Source organism: Typopeltis vanoorti, chromosome 10 (assembly GCF_054136105.1).
Source record: "Typopeltis vanoorti isolate ZY-2024b chromosome 10, IOZ_Tvanoo_1.0, whole genome shotgun sequence".
Lineage (NCBI taxonomy): Eukaryota > Metazoa > Arthropoda > Arachnida > Uropygi > Thelyphonidae > Typopeltis > Typopeltis vanoorti.
In genome coordinates this window covers 117,764,420-117,786,147 of record NC_143558.1, presented here as the reverse complement: position 1 = coordinate 117,786,147, position 21,728 = coordinate 117,764,420, and the positions used below count along the sequence as shown (strand labels likewise).

The following is a 21,728-nucleotide window of genomic DNA, read 5'->3' as shown; positions in this document are numbered from 1 at the left end:
ACATAGAAATTTAGGAAAAGTTAATGTAGATTTTAAGAAATATGTAAGTAATCAGAAGAATGCTTAATTTCAATTTAGAGGTCAATACAAAAAATTTTGTAAATTTTTGCAATATAAACTGTTATGTTACTTTCTTTTTTTTTTAAATAATTATACTAGATACCCAAAGAAGTGAATCATACTATACTTTTAAACAAACTGCTCACTAAATTAAAACAATGTAATAATATAAATTAAAGATGCTAAGAAATTATATTCTTGGTTTAATCATTTATCCACGTGTAAGCAAATAAAAGTTTATGCATGATATAACATCATGACTGGGCTACTTGTAAAAGTAGCCCAGTGGAAGCAAATTTTTATTTGCTTACACTGGGGTTCACTTATCTTGCTGTGTTTTGTGATGCAAAACACTAATAATGCAATCCTGCTAGATGAAGTGTTGAATTACCTAATAATTCAACAAATAAATATTTGCCATGGTCAAGTTCCATTATGAACAATAAAGTTATCTATTCACTACAATTACTGTAATTCTTCAGACAAATAATTGGATCCTTTGAATATATTCAATAAATTTTATTTTAAAACTGATATTAAGAAAGTTTAATATATAAATTAAAGTAGCATGTATGGAACATTGTAATTCCTATACATCCTTAATTTTTACTATTAATTAACAAAATAATAAGAATGTTTAAGCATTTGTGCAAAAATTTAAACAGTAATTTTTAAATTAACTTTATATGCAGTCTGTTGTATATGGTAAATGATCTTCTTTTATAACATAAGCATTATTCATCATCAGATATTACAATAATGTCTTCCATTATATTCCTGTTAACACAGAAATTTTTATTTACATATTGAGATAAAATCTGATCTTCACAAAATTTGTTCTGGTTAATACTGTTAAGCAAATCTGGAGCATCATATGAAGTGTCACTAACCCTATTTCTTTTAAAACTAAATTTGTTCTCACTTGGAGAGCAGATAATATTCAATGATTTCCAATGAGGTTGTAAATGAAAGTTGCCAATCATATCTGAACAATTCCATATGTTTTTCTTCTCTCCTAAAAGACTGCTGCTGTCTGATACACTAGTTTGCTCTTTTCCTATACTTATATCCAGATTACTGGTTTCTGGGAATTTACTATCTACAGAGGTTTCTAGAGAATATTTAATGGAATTAAGATTGTTCTCTCTAATATCAGAGGCTGGTTGGGCTGAAAAACCATTTGGTGAGATACCTGTTACTGGTTTCATTGTATTATCAAAGTTGCCAGTTTTAAAACAACCACGCTTTGCTTTAAAAAATTCTATATCTTTATTAGATCTCTTAGAAGAAATGCCATTTACCTTATCACTGTAATGAGTTTTGTTTGATGTAAGAGTGTTATCAACTATAAATTTTGGATATAAAGTGTAAGAACTTCTTTCTTTTGGAGGTGATAAAGGATGAGCATTATTACTTTGTGAATGAAAATTCCATCCCAAAATACTACTTTCTGCATTTTTACCATTAAGTCTGAAAGGAATTTCTGATACCATATACTTTTTATCAGATGTATATCCTATTTTACTTCTTTCATGTTTTATGGTGTTAATCGGTTTATTTTCCAATTTTTCATCTTTATCCATAATGGGTACAACATTTCCTTTCAGAAATTTTGACTGTTGCAAAAAATTTTCCAATGTCATAAATGAGTCTGCATTTCTGAAAGAATACTGGGATATGTGATTTGATGAAAAGGATGTAATGCCTGCTTTGTCATCATGCTTACAAAAATTATTTTCAAGTGTTTTCATTTCTGAATTCCAAAGTGGTCTACAGTATATTGCCGACAAAAAACTTTGTTTACTGCTTTCTGGTAGCTTAAGTTGTGGAATGTTTTCATGTGACTTTTTAACTTTTTCACAGTCAGATGATGAATCAGTTATGTCTGTCAATATATATGATGAACTTTTTTTAAATATTTCATTTGATCCTTTATTATTATCATGATTATCCTGACTTGAAGGAAATGGTTGTTCCAAAATATTCAAGGATGTATTTTTTTTGAAAAATATATTATTCTGTTCTTTTTTTGTAGTAACTGTTGGTATAGCATTGTTTGCTAAGGGTGTGGTAGTTGATAACACTTTATTCTGTCTTCGAAAATGATCTTCTGCTAGTTTCTTGAGATTCACCTGTGTGAGGAAGAATGTAGGTTTTGGGTTTCCTGCACAGGTAACTGGATCTGAAGGACCGGATGCATTTGTATAGCACATATCCCTATCTTTAATTTCCAATTTCTTCAGATGATTGTTGCTCACATTAGGAAAGCTGCCACTCTCTGTGACATCATCTTCATCAGATATGCATATACTCTCAGTATGAGGAGTTCCTGTAACAATTAGAGAGTTAATAAATTAATACTTTTTTCAAATTGCTGGTATGCAGTACAATATAAAAACTTTATTTTCAAATTATAATTTATGTATATATAAATCCTGAATACCTTAACTGAGAATCTTTTGAGTGAGAGATATAGTTACAATCCAGAGTATTTTTGTGACAGTGAAGCATACTACAACTATAACACATAAATAAATCACATTTCAGAATGTGATATATTTATGCTTAGGATCTCACTGAATGCCAACAGAAAACAAGCAGTGGAATATTTTTGAGTTATCAGAAAGTGCAGCTGACAAAGAAAAAGGAAACAAGGCATTTTAAGTGCTAGTGGCACTTAGTTCCAAAGCGAGCCATAAGAATTCAAACATACAAAAAACTTCTAAAAAAGATTCACAAATATTACATTTGATTCAGTGCAATGGAGGGCAACAATTTTATGTTGGTACACTGTATTTACATGTTTGTTTCTAACTTATACTGAGCGCTAAGAGAAAATCACAAGTTCAATTCCATCTGGTAAACTGACTTCCTGAGTTCTTAATATGGCCTTCTCTCCAAGTTTTTTTTTTTTTTTTTTATTTTTTAACTTCTATAAGGCAATGCAATTTTTCTTCCTTTGGTATGTATATCTTATTCCACATTATTACATTAAACATAATTTAAAAGTTTGAAAAGCTCAGGAATTCTGAGATAAGAGAATATAATCGCAAATTCTTTTTTTTTTAAACCAGGTAACACTTGAGTGCGACAGGGAAGTTTGGCTCTTCATTTGCTGTATTCTAATCCTTCACTTGTTGAATAAAAATAATAATTCATTTTATCATCAAGTATCTGCTTTGTTATCATAAACTGCCTCCTTTCTGGTACTGTCTATTTAATCCACAGCCATGGGATTCACTTTTACTTAGAATTTTATTTCAGAGAAAGTTTTATGTGAACTTTCAAAAACCAATCATCTGGTCTATTCTTATTTTCTCTGTCCCTGTTACTTACTGACATTCTGAGTCAAGCTGAGAATCTCCTGCAAATCTGCTTGCTTACACATTTGCACTGTTTAACTAGACATCAAGCAGCAGTTAATAAATGGCAGCCACATTATTGTTAAAGTGATTGTCTTTTATGACAGTATTACGGTACAGCATTTAAGAAATTCCATGGACTAAATAAATACCATTAAAATTACTACATAAAGGTCTCTGGTTAAAAAAAAATTATTAAAACATTTTATCTATCCATTTTCTGAATATATCGTACTCTAACTTTGGAACTAAGTGCCAGTTGCACTTAGTTCCAAAGCAAGCCACAAGAATTCAAACATACAAAAAACTTCTAAATAAGATTCACAAATATAAATTATGAAGGAAAAGATTCCCACAATGAAATGGTTTTGGAAAAATTGGAGAAAAGAGGAAGCTAATAATAATAACGCAGAGCACCAATATTTCTAATGGGACATGGACTAGTCATTGCTTACATGTAGACATTGTGCCATATCAAAGAACACTGCAAAGCAAGGTAAAAATAAATAGCTAAATGAGTAAATAAAACCTTAGACAAAGAAATAAAATAAAAAATTTAACTATGTGGCATACAGGTATAAAAATGCATTATTGATCATTTGTAACTATACAATCATCATTGTAAAAAGATAAAAATCCGTGCACTTTCTCTGAGGGTATAAGGCCATAAGTAGCATTGAACAAGGTATGTGCCACTTTCAAGTAAGTGATGGAACTTCACCATTAAACACAGCAAGACAAATCTTAGAGTGCCCATATAGCAAAATATATGCCATATATTTTCTATATGCTATATAAGCCCATATAGCAAAGAGATGAATCATCTCTTTTCTTCTGTTCCTAAACAGAATGGACTTCCAATGCTAAACTTCAGGCCTCACACAATTTATTAGAGGTTGCTCCATGCCAATAAAAGCAAATTAATCCACCAACAATTTGCTTTTGTGAATTACTGTCATCTGACTAGCAAACAGTAAGTGAAGAAAGTGAATTATGTGATTGAATATTCATTGAATTTCACAGAGTAATGGATGTGGGTTGTACACAAGAGAATATCTGCCATAAAGAACTCTGTTTGTAAATCATACATCTTTGGTTGCAGTTTTATGTCAAATGTTGTACAAAGCAGTATGGCATGCAGCTCAGCAGTATAATTATTGCATTCAATTTGGATCTGGCTATAACCAATGATCAGTAAAACAACAGAAGGAGGTCTAAAAGATGTTTCAGATCTTGAGCATCTATACAGATTGGTAAGAAATCATTATACTCTTATGTGTGATAATTGGCTGATGAAAGACTGGTGAAGTAAGTGATTACCTTCGTTAGCACAGTGAGAGGCAACATAGTGAACAAACCTCTCTTAGTGGGAAGCTAACATGCTGAGTGTGGGCCAATGAATATTGTCAACAGGCATGTTAACAGGTTGTAAATCTCTTGCACATGCCAAGTAGACAAAAGTATGTATGTGTGCATTTTAATGAAGAGAGAAAAAATTCCACCCTAAACTGGATGGTTAGACAAATATTTAATTTTTTGGGCATAGCTAAGTGACAAATGCACCTGTCAGTGAGAAAACAAAAGGCTTCAATGGGGTGATGCGTGAACTGCAATCAGCAGTAGCCAAGGCAGCTGTAGTAGATGCAATTTGAACAGAAAAGCTCAAAAATGAAGGTATGAAAGTTCTGCATGGCCTACACTGCTTAATTCAGAGAGTCTAATCAGAAAGTCGCATTCCAGATAGACTAGAGCTCTCGTAGTTACTATCTATAAAAAATGAGAATAAAGATGAATGTGAGAATTACATAGGAATTTCTCTACTAAGATTTATGCAAGCATACTTAATAAGAAGCAAATAAAAATTGAGGAAAAGAAACTTGGAGAAGAATAAGCTTAGTTCAGGCCAAACAGGTGGTTGTGTTTTCCAGATCAGATTTTCACTTTACAACAAACAGGTTAGAAATAAAGGGAATAGAATAAGGAGATGTACTTAAGTTTAACAGATCTGGAAAACACAACAGCAGGTGCCTAGAGAAAAGGTTTTTGAAATGCTACAATTACATTGGATTAAATAGAAATTATACATAGCAAAGTGCAGACTAATAATGGCAAATATCTGTTGGATTTCTGCTCAAGACATGGACTGGTTATTACTAACACCATGTTAAAACATAAAAATGTGCACAAATTCACATGGAGAGAAGAGGCTAGGAATAAGAAAAGTCTCATTGACTATGTTATTGTTGATAGTGATGTTTTCTCCCTGGTGCAGGACACCAGAGTGTACAGAGGATTTGAAATTGGAAGTGATCACTATTTAGTCTTGAGCAAGATAAAATTGAATTTTCATATTGAAAAGAAAAACATGTAAGAAAGTTTTAAAGCGAATAAAAGTTGAGCAGCTCTCAGATGTGAACTGTAGACTAAAATACACAAAGATTATTGAAGAAAAAATGAAAGAGTTTGAGAACAGGAATCAAACCTTGGAGATTCAGTGGCAAACTCTGAAGAAAACAATGATTGATTCTGCCAGAGAGGCATGTGGCGAGGTTGTCTGTAAGGATTAAAAAAATCAGAACTCCTTGGTGGACACAGGAAATTAAAGAGGCAGTGAAGGAAAAGAAGAAAGCATACCAAAAGTTCCTGGCAAATAAGTCAGCTTGTGCTCTTAGAGAATATAGAGACAAATGCAAGAATGATAAACACTGTGTAAAACTAGCTAAACAAAAGTCATGGGAGGACTTTGGCAAGAATATAGAAAATAAATATCAAGAAGGTGGCAAAGTATTCTGGAGGTTGTTAAAGAAGCTTAGGAATGGAGGAAAGAGTGCTGTAAAAGGAGTTAGAGATGATAAAGATGACATGAAAATGGGAGAAAAAGATATCCTTGAAGTATGGAGTAATTACTTTGAAAAACTGCTAAATGAAACAACAGTGATAGCACAGTGGTAAAAAACACTGACCAGGCATGCAGTCAGGAATACATATCCATACTTGAAGAAAAAGCCATTAAAGGCTTGAAATGTGAAAAGGCAGCAGGAGTAGATGATATTAGACCAGAAATGCTGAAGTATGGTGGTATAAGAGTCTTACAGTGGCTGCACTGCATAGTTCAGAAAGTCTGAACAGAGAGACGAATTCCCGATTATTGGAGTAGAGCTCTTAATTGTACCCATATATAAAAAGGGAAATAAAACTGAACGTGAGAATTACAGAGGTATTTCCCTACTGAGTGTTCCTGGCAAGATCTATGCAAGTATACTTGAGAAACGGTTGAGAAGAATTGTGGAAGAAAAGCTTGGTGAAGAACAAGCTGGATTCAGGCCAAATAGAGGCTGTCAGGATCAGATCTTCACTTTACGACAAATAGTCGAGAAAGCATGGGAATATAACAAAGATCTGTATTTAAGTTTTGTCGATTTGGAAAAGGCATATGACAAGGTGCCAAGAGAGAAGCTATTCGATACGCTGCAGTTATGTGGTGTCAGTGGGGCATTATATCAAGCAATACTTAGTCTTTATTTGAGTTGTAAGTCAGCAGTTAGAATTGAAGGAAGTACAGGAAGATGGTTTAATGTTAAATCTGGTGCGAGACAAGGATGTACATTATCCCCTCTGTTATTCATTATCTATATGGATCACATTATGAAGGAAAGTTGTATTAAACATGATATCAAAATTGGAGATGTTAATGTCAGCTCTTTGCTTTATGCGGATGATGTTATACTTCTAAATAAATCCGTTACAAGTCTGCAAGATTCTCTGACTAAATTGAATAGCTGTTGTAATAGATATGGTATGAAGGTCAGCAATAAAAAGACAAAGACAATGAAAATAGGCAGAATCATTGAAAATGTCAACTGTGTTGTGAATGGAGAACCTGTGGAACAAGTAAAACGTTTCAGCTATTTAGGCACGATTTTTACTGAAGATGGTAAATTAAATATAGAAATAGACAACAGAATCAGCAAAGCTGGTATGGTTGGAAGTCAATTGAATAAATTCATATGGAATAAGAGAGAAATTAGTCAGAACACTAAATTAGCTGTATATAAGACAGTGTTCAATTGAGATATTCTTGTGATTCATTGTTCTAAGTGATGAACTTTAAGTCTCGGAATAGGAGTAGCGTTACAGATGCATGCGTAACTCTAAAAGTTACAAAATATAAACCTGATATAAATTATCTGTTATCAGTGATGCAGCAGGAGAAGTCTCAATGCTAAATAAATAAAACGTCAACTATTTTTCTTTCCCTAATTTTGATTTAATATTTTCTGCTAAAAATGGTAAAAGATTAACTTCTGTTTAATATATTATGTACATAAAATAACATTTTATTTTATCTATGATTTTTACTCATAAGGGATTAAGAATTAATAAAAGAATATCTTTAATTTTAATTTCTTTTATTGTTCTTTAGTCAAGTAAAACGATTATGAGATTGCGCACTGTAATTATTATTATCCAGGCCTCCATTGAGTCAAACGACTCATCGTGGGAGATCGTTCTTAGGAAACACAAAGTTTATCATACCACTACTTGAACTCATTGTTCTTGCTCTAACCACTCTCTCAGGCAATGCATTCCACGGTTCAACCACCCTCCATGCAAAGAAACCACTCCTCATCCTCTTGCTCACAGCCTCCTTTCGTAACTTCCAGGAATGGCCCCCTTGTCATTGATCCTTCCCGCCATTCCACCAAGTGAAAGAACTCCCCAATGTCCCTATAAATGCCTCTCAACAGTTTAAAAGTCTCGATCATATCACCTCCCATTCTTCTATCCACCAAACTCTGAAGTCCACATTCCCTCGGCCAATCCTCGTAACTGACATTGTACAGCCCTGAAACCATCTTTGTTATCTGCCTCTGTACCCTTTCCACAGTTAATTTATCCCCTTCAAATCCTGGAGACCAAATTTGAGAACAATAACCTAAGTGTGATCTGATCAGGGTCTTATACAATGGAATGATAACTCTTCTATCTCTGCAGGTCAGTGTCCTCAGTATTGCAGCAATCCTCTGGGTTACCTTCATTACCTTTTCAATATGCTTCCTGAATTTCAGTTTTTCCATCAATCATCACCCCCCCCCCCAAGATCTCTTGTCTCCCCTACTTCCTCCAGTATAGCTCCTCTAATCTTTACATTTTGCCACATTAAACCAACAGCCACTATTACTGATAGGGGCTGTTGGTTAATACCCTTCCCAGCTTCACATCATCTGCAAATAACTGAATATCCCCTTGCAATCTATTGACAATGTCATTGATATAAAGGTTGAATAATACAGGTCCCAGTACTGAGTCCTGTGGAATCCCACCTATAGTCCCTCACTAATTTCTCCAAGACCTTAACAACTACTGATGACACACAAACTGGCTGCAGCCAGACTTTTATTGAAGAGTCAGGTCAAAGGAGCTGTCAGTTCTTTAGCACATTCTCTCAAAACTCGTGGTGAAATACCATCCAGTCCCACAGCTTTACTGGTATCCAGAGCACTCGGTATTTGGAACACACTCTCCTCTTGCACCTCCAAACTTGCCCTATCCCTATAGTATTAAAACCTTCTCCAGGATGAAATACTCCAATAAACTGCTCATTGAACAACTCCACTATGTCCTGTGCATCATTCACTCTATTCCCTTTTTTTATCCTGCAACGTCATTCTTCCACAATCATTTCTCCTCCTACTGCCACATAGCTAAAAAATTATCCAGGATTTTCTTTGGATCTCAGTGCCAATCTCTTCTCATGTTCCAGTTTTGCCTTCCTCACCACACTGGTCACGCTCCTAGCCTGCATCTTATATTCTTTGTGTATCTGCCCTCCACCTCTCTCCTTATATCTCTTCCATAATCTCTTTTTCAACTGCAGTTCCTGTTTGATATTCTTTGTCATTCATTTTACACCAAAGTGTGTCTGCTTCTTCACTCATGGAATACAGCTTACTATTGCTGCTAACAAATATTCCTTCACAATTTCCCATGCACTAGTGATATCCCTGCCTTCCAATTCCTTCCTCCATGAAACTTCCACAAGTTGATATCTAAGACAGTTATAATCACCTACCTTATAATTCCACATACGTTCCTGTCTCTTTGATACTCCTGCATGTCTATTCATCTTCCAAGTCAAAACCACATGGCCACTCTCTCCAACTGGTGGGAGAGATGTCATCGCAGTTATTATCAACTCTTCTGATACTATGACCAAATCCAAAACTCTTGAACCTCTTGTTACCTCTATTATATGTTGCCTAAGACGTTTGTCCCTCAAGAATTCTAGAAATTCCATCCCCTTATTACTACATGCATTTTCCTCTTCCCAGCTTATACTGTTGTAGCTAAAATCTCCCATAACAATCATTCTTCTTGCACTTGCCAAGCTCAACAACAATGGCCCTATAACAAACCCCTGAAGCACACCACTAGTTACTTTCATCTTCTTCTAGGATATTGCTTTCCCATACACAATTTGCTGATAGCTATCAGATAGCCAATCTTCAATCCAAAGCACTAGTCTAATATCCAACCCCCATCCCCTCTAGCTTGACTATCAACTTATCATGCAGTAATCTATCAAAAGCCTTTGCAAATCTAAGTATGCTACTGTGTATCCATCGCCTTTGTTCAATGAAGCCATCACCTTATTGTAATAAGTATGTAGATTACTAAAACATGACCTCCCGTTAGCAAATCCATGCTGTCCATTAAAAATAATAACACTGCTGTCAACTTAATTTTGGATCCTGATTCTCACCAGCTTCTCAAACACTTTAACCACAACGGACACATTTGATGTCAGTTGATTTTTTCTTTTCCTTTAGTGTTACATGGTGATCAGCATTCATTTGACACCTCTGGATTCTACAACTGTATTGTAAATAATTATGTAAAATGAATGTCAGTTGATTTCATGCTTGAATTCTGTCACCTCCCTTATGAAGCAGCACAATCTTGCCTTCCTTTCACTCCTTTGGAACTTGACCCATGTAAAGCTCATATTAAACAAATATGTCAAGGCAGATATCACCTCCCTGCCACATTCCTTCAAAAAAAATATATGGCAATATATCATCTAGTCCCACAGCCTTATTAACATCAAGTTCTCAATTCCCCACATACCTCTTACTCACTTATCAGTCTCTCCTCCTCATCCACTGCTCTCACTCTCCATGACGTCACATTCACAAGTATAAAAGACCTCAATTCTCTGAAAGACATAATCTTTCTTTTTTTTTTTTTTTGGCTTTATTAGCTAACTGTTGCTCATAACTGAACTTTTGCTACCCCCTACCAAGAAAGTCACCCTCCTTGCCTGTTCTTTGCAATCCTCATGGAATTGATTATTACCACTCATCTTCTCCATAATGCTTTTTTACCTCCGTATTGCATGCTTAATATCTTCATTCATCCATTTCACACCCCTTATTTAACCTTCTGCCCCTTGGAATGCTGATCTCTTTTCCACCAAACTACTCACTCCATGCTACACCTGCAAACTGTCTCCTGAGCTTCTCATAATCACCAGACTTATAGTTCCATATATACCCTTTCCTCACACTGGCAACCACCCAGGTAATCACTACATGATCACTCTCACCAACTGGAGGGTGATTTGACACCTCATTTATAATAACGTCCTCTGATGAGATGATCAAATCAAAGACCCGCAATCCTCATGTGCCCTCAATTATATACTGCCTGAGGTAGTTGTCCCTCAAAAACTCGTGAAAGTTATTTTTATTTACCTCATCAGTCTATATTATCATAAGTAAAATCATCCATAATGATCACAATTTTCTTATTTGCTTAGCTGATTTGATTTGATTATACATTTCATGGTCATTACCATCCACATTACCAGGTCTATAACAATATCCGACTAAGTATTTCATTCTATTCACTTCTATCTCACACCACATGGTCTCAAAACTACTGCTACTATTTTTCCCTCTTGCATCTCTACCTTGTCTGGAAGTAACTCTTTCTCTATCATCAACAGCACTCCACCTCCTTTTCTCCCCTTTATATATCATGAAATACATCATACCCCTTCATCTCTATTCCTGTTAGGATGTCATCCTCATCTAACCATGTCTCACTTATTCCAACAATTTTTGGGTGAACAAACTCAAAGCAACCATTTCATTTGCCTTGTTTCTTACACTTCTAGCATTGGTATACAAACATAACAGCTCATTCCTGGATCTATAACAAAACTTGTTATAGATATATATATATACCCTTTCCTCACACTGGCAACCACCCAGGTAATCACTGATACCTTTTATTGGATGTGAATTCCCTATACTTTCCTCAAGCCAATTTGTTTTTCTCCTTATTGATCCCAAAACCTTCTTCAAATCCAACTGTTTTCCCTAGATCCCAGGTCAACCCCCTTCCTTTTTGTCTACACATGCTTTCACATCCTCTTGGAGTATCAGCCTTTCTCGCATTGTGTTCCCCGTTGTCTTGCACACGTGTTCTCTCATTCTCTACACTCATGCTACCCACTTCTTCATTCATAAGCACCACTTCAATCTTCCCTCTTTACTCTCCTGCTTTTTTACATTGCTTCCTACTTGATCAGATTCATTCTTTGTACTCATGACTCTCTCGTCCAGCAGCAGTCTCTCCAAATGATTCACACCAAGCCATTCAAATGCAGTCCTCTCTTATACAGTTCAATTTATCCTTCAAACTCATTCCACAACATTAATCAAATCAGTTTAGCAAGCTGCACTCCTTTCTCCTCACACATTTCTGCTAACACACACACCATTCACAATCTTTGCTCTCTGCCTCAGCTCATCACTATCATACCTGGGCAACTCACTAACTAGATTTCCTATCACACTATTATCTTTTATCCCTCTCAATAACCATATGTCTAATCTTACATTTTCCTTGTTCTCAGTCATTTGCCCCTATTACACTACCAACTCTTTTGCTAGTTTACTCCTCATATCTTATGCTTCAATCACTTTATTCATTTTACTTCCTGGAAAACAAACCTTGTGCATCTTCTTGTTTACCATAACTCCAATAATCGAATCTGCATATACCACTCATGGATCTTTCGTTACTTCTTTCATAGTAACCTCATTTGTTTTCATCTTCTTCACTCTTCCATACGTATCTACAATTTTCTTCATTTCACTCCGCATCAATCTCATATCTTGCCTCATCTTCACCAACCCAGCTTTCAAATCTTGCATCACTTTTTTATTGCTATCATTCACTCTCTCAGTTTTATTGTCATTCATACACTGACAGCAAATTTCGTTGCCAATGCCACTCACTCCCTTTTTCAACTTTCGATACATTCGTATCACTTTTGTTATTCTTAGTACCATTGAATTTTTGTTCAGCAGATCACTCATTCACTTTTTCAAAACTTTTTACTACTATTTTGCTGCTGTTTTACAGTGTCTCTCTTTTCTTTCAGGCAAGCATTCATCCTTCTTGCAGTATTCTCAGCATCTTCAGTTACTGATACTTTACTGACCATCAAAGTCTGCATTCATTTTGCATCCTCATTATGATTAATAAACATCTAATTTGGTAATGTGAACATGTCAAGTATTGTTATATGTCTGTGTATAAATGTATAAGAAAAATTCACAAATAAAAAAATAATTGTAGAATGAATTAATGTGTTAGTTGGTCTCTGAATGTGGCTGTGGGGTTAATTTTAATCTGGGTATAGTGGTTTACCTTCCCCCCCTTAAACATCACACTAGCCTCGAAAACATTTGGGAGTAGTTATGTTTATATCCAAGTATAAATAAATCTTGGGTAATTTGTGGACTTCATGTGATCACCACAGTAAAGAGTCAGCTACCGGAATAAACCCAACCTCATCAGCAGATCATAAGACAGACAGACACCTTCAACATAAAACGCATGAGACGTATCAATGGTAAAGATATCAAACTGGAAGAACTAGAGAAGTATTGTTTTAATGTAACTGGCAGTATCTGGAAAAAGTCTAAAACAATTGCGACTCTGCTAAATAATAAATATAAGGTTTCATATTCAGTTAATAGTGAGAGGAAGGTAAGATTAGTTATATGATTCAACACTAAACATGACGATGAAGTTCTTGATTGGCAGGCAATTTCAATTATTCGTATAGGCAAATTTTAAAGCAGAGAATTGGACAATACTTATTTGTGACTATTGTCCTACAGAAAGTTCCACTAAGGAAATACAGGAAAAAAATTTTTCATTAGAAAAGGCAGCTGACATTTTGAAGGGAAAAGAAAGTCTTTGTTGCTAAAGATGATTTAAAGACATAGATACATTTTGAGAAAATAAGAGGAAAGGGACAAAGTTAATAATAATGGAAAGTACCTACTGAATATCAGTTCAAAACATGGAATTCAAAACATCACGAACATTAGGTTCAAACATAAAGATGTGCACAAATTTACATGGAGAGAACAAAAAAACAGGATTTGTCATACTGACCAAGTTATAGTTGGTAGTGATATCCTCATCCTGGTTCAGGAAATAACGAGTGTACAGAAAATTTGAAATGGGAACTCATCACCACTTAGTGTTGAGTAGAATAAAAATGAATATCATACTGAAAAGAAAAATGTGAAACAAAGTTTTAAAAAGAGTCAAAGTGAGTAGCTTTCAGAGATGAAAGACTCAAGTATAAAAATATTATTTGGGGGGGGGGAGATAAAAAGGTTTGAAAACAAGAATCAAACTATGGAGCATTAAAGACGAATTCGGTTGAAAATATTGATGGATTCAGCTAGGGATGCATGTAGTGGGGTAGTCAGTAAGAAAAGAAAAATTCAAAATTTAACATATTTTCATAATGCTCCATAGTTTGATTCTTGTTTTCAAACCTTTTCATCCCCCCCCCCCAAGAAGTTAAAGAACCAATCCTGGAAAATAAGAAAGCATATCAAAACATCTTAGCAAGTCAGTATATGCTATGAAACAATACAGAAAAAATTTAAAAAAGCTAAACTATTTGTAAAAGTGGCTAAACAGAAATCATGGGAAGAATTTTGTAAGAATATATTACTATTATCAGAGACCTCCAGGTAATCAAGGGCTTACTGGGGAGGCTGTGATCATTCACACCAGATTCATAATTCTCCTAAACTTATTCACACTGGATGCACTCAAACAAATTGTTCCATTCACCCACTGCTCTATGAAAAAAAAATCTAGCCCTCACCCCTTCTTAACTGTACATAAAGTTAACTTCCACAAATGCCTCCTTGTCCTCTTACCATGTTCCACATAATAAAAAATTTCATCAATTGATAACCTATAACACCCTTTCAAAAGTTTATAGACCTCTATCATATTACCCTTCTTTCTGCTATTTACTAAGGTCTGCAGTTGCATACTTTCAATCTGTCTTTAATCTACAATCCATAATTCTGATATCATCCTTGTTACTCTTCTTTGTACCCTTTCCACAGCTTCTTTATCCCCTCTGAACCCAGGAAAAACAAATCTTCACACAGTAGCCTGTTGTATCAAGGCCTTGTAAAGAGGCAAAATGACTTCTTTAGCCTCACATGTCAATGTTCAATTCAGTACTGCATTTATCCTCTGAGCTGTATTTGCGATGTGACCTCTGAACTTCAGTTTCCTATCTACCATCATTCCGAAAACCCTAGCCTCATCAATTTCTTGTAACAGAATGAAAAATATAAATAAGTGTGAGAACATTTTGAAACAAATCAAAGTCGAGATGTTTTCAGAGGTGAATGTTAACTGAAGAATTAAATATACAAATATTATTCAAGAAAAAATGAAAGAGCTTGAAGAATAGAATCAACCTAGGAGACTCGATGCAAACTCTGAAGAAAACTGTTTAGTCAGGGAAGCACGTTCTGAAGTTCTCTGCAATAAAGAAAAATAAGAACTCATTGATGGACATAGTAGATTAATGGGCAGTTGTGGAGTTCCTAGCAAGTAAATCAGCATGTACTTGTGAAAATACAGAGAAAAACTGTAAGACAATTGGGGGGGGGGGGGGGGCAAACATAAGCGACTGGAACTATTGAAAAAGCCTAGAAATGGAGAAAAGAGTATTATAATAAAGGCAATATGAAAACTGAAGATAAAGATATTCTAGATGTTTGGTTGCAAGATTACTGAATGAAACAGTAATCTTTCCAGAAAATAGCCAAGAGAAATGCAATTAATTAAAAGTATATCAATATTTAAGATAGAAAAAACCATCCAATACCTGAAAACCAGCTGGAGTAGATGATGTACAACCAGGAGGTATAAAAGATTTTCAGTGGCTATACAGTAATTCAGATAGCCGAGCCACAGGGTGAAATTCCAGTTGACTGGAATAGAGCTCCCATAGTAACCATACAGTAGAAAACAAATTAATCCGAACAAGCTGAATTTTTATAAAGTTTTTAGTTTTCTTTCAGTTCACAATAATGTTGTGTTGGTTTACTATTTTTTGGTTTTAGTTTTAGTTTAATGTTTTGGTTGAGTGCTGCGTGCTTTAACTATCTCTACAAGGCTTATTAATAGTGTGCATTTTTAATAGTGTAAACAAGTTGACATTCATAGTGTTTTATTCATTTTGTGTAGCTATAAAATGGATACATCTCCAAGAAAGCATTCAAAAATATGTACTTTTTCTCTGCACATATCCATGACTCAAAAACGAATTGCCAATGAGTGTTGTATTGGTCTGAGTACTGTTAATGCAATTTTAAAGAGATTTAAGGAGACAGGTACCATTTTTTCATGACAGAAAAGAAAAATTTGGTGAAAAAGGAAAACTACACTTACCCAAGATCAATTTACTAGTTAGGAAAAGCAAAATGAATTCAAGATTGTCTGCTGTAGACTTAAATAGAGATGTGGCAGCTAGTGGGATTAATGTTTCTGACATGATAATCTGTCGAAGATTGTTGGAAGGAGGGAGGACTGCCCACAGACTAAAAAAGAAACAACTGTTGATGAAGGCTATGCAGAAAACAAGGCTCCAGTGGGCAAATGTGTAAAAAGATTGGATTGTTGAGAAGTGGAAGAAGGTCGTATTCTCAGATGAGAGCCATTTCTTTGTCCAAGGAGAGTGAGTACCCTATGTCTGAAATCAGCAGCAGAGAAGACTTCTCCCACCCACCTTCTACCAGCTAGTAAACACCCAGCTTAAAAAGATGTTCTTGAGGTTGTTTTACATGATGATCCAGAATCACTTGTGCCTGTTGACACAAGTGATCCTGGATCACCACAGACCAAAAAAGAAACAACTGTTGATGAAGGCTATGCAGAAAACGAGGCTCCAGTGGGCAAATGTGTAAAAGTGTAAAAAGATTGGATTGTTGAGAAGTGGAAAAAGGTCATATTCTCAGGTTAAAAAGATGTTCTTGAGGTTGTTTTACACATGACGATCCAGGATCACTTGTGCCTGTTGACGGTATGATGAAAAGTGAAACATAAAAATGAAAAAAAAGAGTGATCCACAGATCCAGAAAGACAAAGAACTCGTCTTCCAACAGGATCTCAGCTCCATGCCATACTTCAAAAAAGTGAAAGAGTTTCTCAAAAATCACAACATCCAATTTCTTCAGTGTCAGATAACTCTCCTGACATTAACCCAATAGAAAAATTATAGAAATTTTGTGAGCCATAGTGAAAAAGAGGCTTTGAAGATTAAATTGCAATACAAAGGATAACTTAATCCAGTGGCAAACAAATAAATCCGAACACACGCATTCTAAAGAAAATTTTAATTTTGCAATAAAATAAGTACATAAATTAAACTCTAACTTTATGTAATAAAAAACAGGCGCTAGTGTCGTTAGTGAATGTGGCAGCCATGTTGAGTTGTGCTGGAAAACGTGTTTTTAAATTAAAGTGTAGTGTGCCTTTTTGTCTCAAATTGTGCTGCAGTTGTGTTTCGGTTGGATACAAGTGTCCTTCAGTGGTGTTATTGTTTGAAATTCTGTTGTATATATTGTGTTTTCGCTGCTGTTTGTTTCACTACTTCAGCGACTAAAGATGGCATCCAACAAGAAACGTACATCAGTCTCTCTACAAAAATCTAGCTCTGTGATGGATTTTTCGCAGTGGATGCATTGCAGAAACTGTTATATGTATGAGCCGAGGAATGTGAAGGATCTGTGGACTATTTGGCTAAATGGGAAGAATGAAAATGTTGATGTATGCAAGAAGTGTCGGGATAGGCTGGAGTGATTAGGCATGGAAGCAGACGTCGGGACCGAATTGGAAGTGCTCACTTAGGGGGTTCTGGAAATTAAATCTGAGTTAAATGGGTTGAACAGAGAAATTAGGACTATGGAGATTACTCTAGCTGAAGTAATTAGAACAGGATTAAGTATGGGAGCATCTTTGGTGATTGATGAAGAAATAAATAGTATAGGAGTGATTGGGAGTCAACAGAATGAAAGCACAACAAGAGGTCTAGAAGAAACGAGATGTCATGAGAGTGAGGGAGTAAGTAAAAGAGCGTTGAGTAATGAAACTGGGAGAGTCATGCTGAAAATAGCATAGAAAATGAGGCCGTGAGTGACTCTTGTTTGGACTTGAATGAAGTTATGAGTGATAAAATATATGGTGATTCTATGATTAAGGGTATAGAGAGCAGTATGCCTGAGTGTAAGAGTGCTTGGCTGGTGGAACAATAGAAAGAGTGGCTTTAGCAATAAAGAGAGGGCATGATGCAGAAAAGATGATAGTTATGATGGGTACAAATGACCTGAGTGGTAGTATAAATTGGGTAGCAAAAGATTTAAGAACATTGTTAGATATCGTGAAGAAGAAAAGTGTCAATGGGAGGATGGTGTGTGTGCTGCCTTGTTTTGACAATTATGAGTTAAGTAGACGAGCGATGATAATGAATGATATGATTGCAAGAATGTGCAAAAAAGGAGGTTTGGAATTTGTTGATGTCTGGAGTGTGTTTGAAGGAAAAAGACAGCTGTATGCAAGAGATGGATTGCATCTGAACATGGAAGGTCATAAGCGATTGAAAAAGTTACTGTTTTCTGAACATGGGCAGGGAAACTAAAATTGAAAAGGTTGAGTGTAAGAGGGAGAAACTTAAGCAGTGATTGTATAATTGTTGATCCTTATTCGCTGAATAAATTGCAGAATAGAGGGATATAAATCGGAAAGGGACTACTGAAATTAGTGTTATGTATATCAGTTCTAAAGCTGATACAAGAACTAAAGGAAATCTGCAATTTTTGTATACAAATGCAAGAAGCATTCGAAATAAGAGGGAAGAATTTTTGGCATTAGTCAGTGCAATCTCACCAAAAGTTGTAGGCATTAGTGAAACTTGGCTGTCAGCAGATGTGGTCACTGGAATTGAATGTGATGGGCACAGTATTTTCAGGGAGGATAGAGAAGATAGAATGGAGGGAGGAGTACTGTTGATGATAGCTGATGAGTTACAGCCAAAGAAAGTAGTATATCAAGATGACAGACATGTGAATGATAGTGCATTTGAGGCAGTCTGGTGTGAAATAGTGACCAACGCAACTAAATATACAGTTGGTTGTTGCTATAGGTCAAGGGGTATAGGGGATGATATTGAATTCATGCATCAGCAAATTAGTGCAATGAGTGCAGGGTTAGTGATTATTATGGGGGATTTTAATTATGGTGATATCAATTGGAAGGAGGAAATATCACGTGGAAAAAAGGAAATGGAATTCATACATTTATGAGATAATTACTTGAAACAGCACATAACTTAAGGGATTCAGAGGATATATGCATAAGTAAGGTGTCCTCATTACCTCCAATTGGTGAGAGCGATCATGTGGTATTGACTTGGGAGTTTGCAAAATTTGTGGATTTCTCTCTTAAGACGGGGTATATACAGAAGTACAGGTTAGGCAATTATAACAAGCTTTGGAGTGAGCTTGCAGCAGTCCCATGGCAGAACATATTGCAGGGGAAAGATGTTAGCAGTGCATGAGATAAAATCAGCAGGTATCTGAGACAGGCAATATCAGATTGTGTCCCCATGGTCAGGAAGACAAACAAGGTAGGTGTTAGAAGGATGAGTAGTAGTATCAAGCTTGATCTGCAAAAAAAGAAAATGTTATGGAGAATTTACAAGGAGAAAGGCGATCAGTACACCCACGAGCAGTACAAGGCTCAAGCTAGGAAGGTTACCAGCATAGTAAGAAAAGCTAAATCAGATTATGAGAAGATCTTAGCCAAGGAGATCAAGGATAATCCCAAAGAGTTCTTCCGCTATGTGGCAAGTAAAAGGAAGAATGACTTTGGAAGGATAACCTTAGTGGGTGCTGATGGCATCGAGGTGACCAATTCAGATGTAATAGTAGAGTTACTGAGTGATCACTTTTCAAAAGTCTATCACCCAAGTGAGGATATCTCTGTACCTGTAGCAATAACTAATGTGAGAATTGAAGTTAAGAAATCAGAGATACTTAGTATATTGCAAAATTTAAATGCGAACACTGTTGTAGGTTTAGATGGAATATCAGCTCGGGTATTGCGTGAATGTGCAAAGGAATTGTCAACGCCTCTGCCTCTGACTTGGTTATTTAATTTAAGTTTGAACTTTGGTATGGTCCCTAGAGAGTGGAAGGAAGGCAAAGTAGTTCCTTTGCATAAAGGTGGCTCTAAAACTGCGGTAATTAATTACAGACCAAACACCATCTCAGGAGTGGTGGGAAAAGTATTGGAAAAGTTGGTTACAGACAAAATTCAAGAATGGGTGGATCAGGATATGATACTCTATAGGGGCCAACATAGTTTTGTTAAAGGTTCAATCCTGCCTTAGAAATTTATTAGCTTTTTATAATAGAATGACATCTGAGTTGGACAAAGGAAATGGCTACAAATTGGTACTTCTGGATTTTGCTAAGGATTTTTGACAGGATACCCCATGGAATACTGTTGCACAAATCGGAAGCAAATGGGGATGAATACTAAACTGGTGATATGGATGGCTCAGGGAGAGATACCAGAAGGTGGTGTATGGAGGAACAGAGTCCAGGATGAGGCAGGTGACCAGCGGTGTGACTCTGTGCCTGGGCCGTCGTTGTTTAATTTGTACATAAATGATATAGGAAATGGCTTAAAGGGAGATATTCAGTTGTTTACTGATGATGCAAAGTTGGGTAGCACAATAAAAAATCAAGCTGATGTTCAGAGTTTGCAGGGATGATTTAAATAAGCTGGTAAAATGGGCAAAAGGAAATGGATGTCAGTTCAATGTGGAAAAGTGTAAAGTTGTGCATTTTGGATTAAAAGATTACCAGCTGTGTACTACACTGATGGAATGGTACTCCAAGAGATTGATGGGGCTAGGGACTTAGGGGTGTTGGTAGATAGGGAGATGAAGTTCAGGGACACATTGCTAAGGTGTCTAAGATTGCATATAGGATTACTGGGTTATCGAGGAACACATTAACATCCAGAGATAAAGAGGTTATTATTCCCCTTTATAAAGAGTTGATACTTCCACATTTGGATTACTGTGCTCAGGTCTGGTCACCTGGATTCCTTGGAGATGAGGAGGTTGCAGAAAGGGTTCAGAGGAAAGTGACTAAGTTGGTGAGTGATGTAAAAAATGCTCCCTACATTGATATATTGAGAGCTTGTGGATTGCAGAGGTTGGTTGATAGGCAGAGAAGACGAGATATGATAGAAACATTTAAATTACTAAAAGGTTTTTATAACATTGATAGAGGGGAAATGTTTCAGCTGTGTGATAGTGATGGAAGAACAAGAGGTCATCCCTGGAAATTAAGGAAAAGTGTGGTTAACAAGGGTGTGAGAATGAGGTTTTTCTCATGTGCTCATGAGAAAAACCTCGTTAATAATAATAAATTATATGTGGTCCTCTCTTCCTAATAAGTTCATTAATTTGCTTAGGCATGGATTCTACTAACATAGAACACATTTTTCTCATTTCTGCATCCTGAAGCTATACTTTTATAATGGATTGTATTAAGTTATCCTTTGTATCACAATTTAATTTTCCAAGCCTCTTTTTCACTATGCAGAAATCAAAAAATATGTTCTACGTTGGTAGAGTCCATGCCTAATCGAATTAATGAACTTATTAGGAACAGAGGAGCACATACAAATTATTAGGTAAAGTTGGAGTTTAATTTTTGTACTTGTTGAATTGGATTTTAGCAGTATTGATACGAATACAGATTGTTAAGAAAATAACTATTTATTAACTTAAAAGCTAATATTTCGCTTATTAGATTTCAGAGCACACAAACAAAGTTTGTTACAATAGCGAGACAACTGCAATCCGGTGTAACAGTGAGGCTA

At 35.6% G+C, this 21,728-nt stretch overlaps 1 protein-coding gene across 2 annotated transcripts in view; it reads right to left on the bottom strand.

Annotated features, from left to right (window-relative positions):
- Positions 1 to 564: 564 nt before the first annotated feature.
- Positions 565 to 21,728, bottom strand: part of LOC150102729 (uncharacterized) — a 253,287-nt gene continuing 232,123 nt past the window's right edge. For both annotated transcript variants that reach the window (XM_090399201.1, XM_090399202.1), the window contains one exon: positions 565 to 2,389. In XM_090399201.1, the coding sequence (XP_090255327.1) occupies positions 795 to 2,389 (1,595 nt within the window). In that variant the 3' untranslated portion in view covers positions 565 to 794. The remainder of the gene's footprint in view (positions 2,390 to 21,728) is intronic.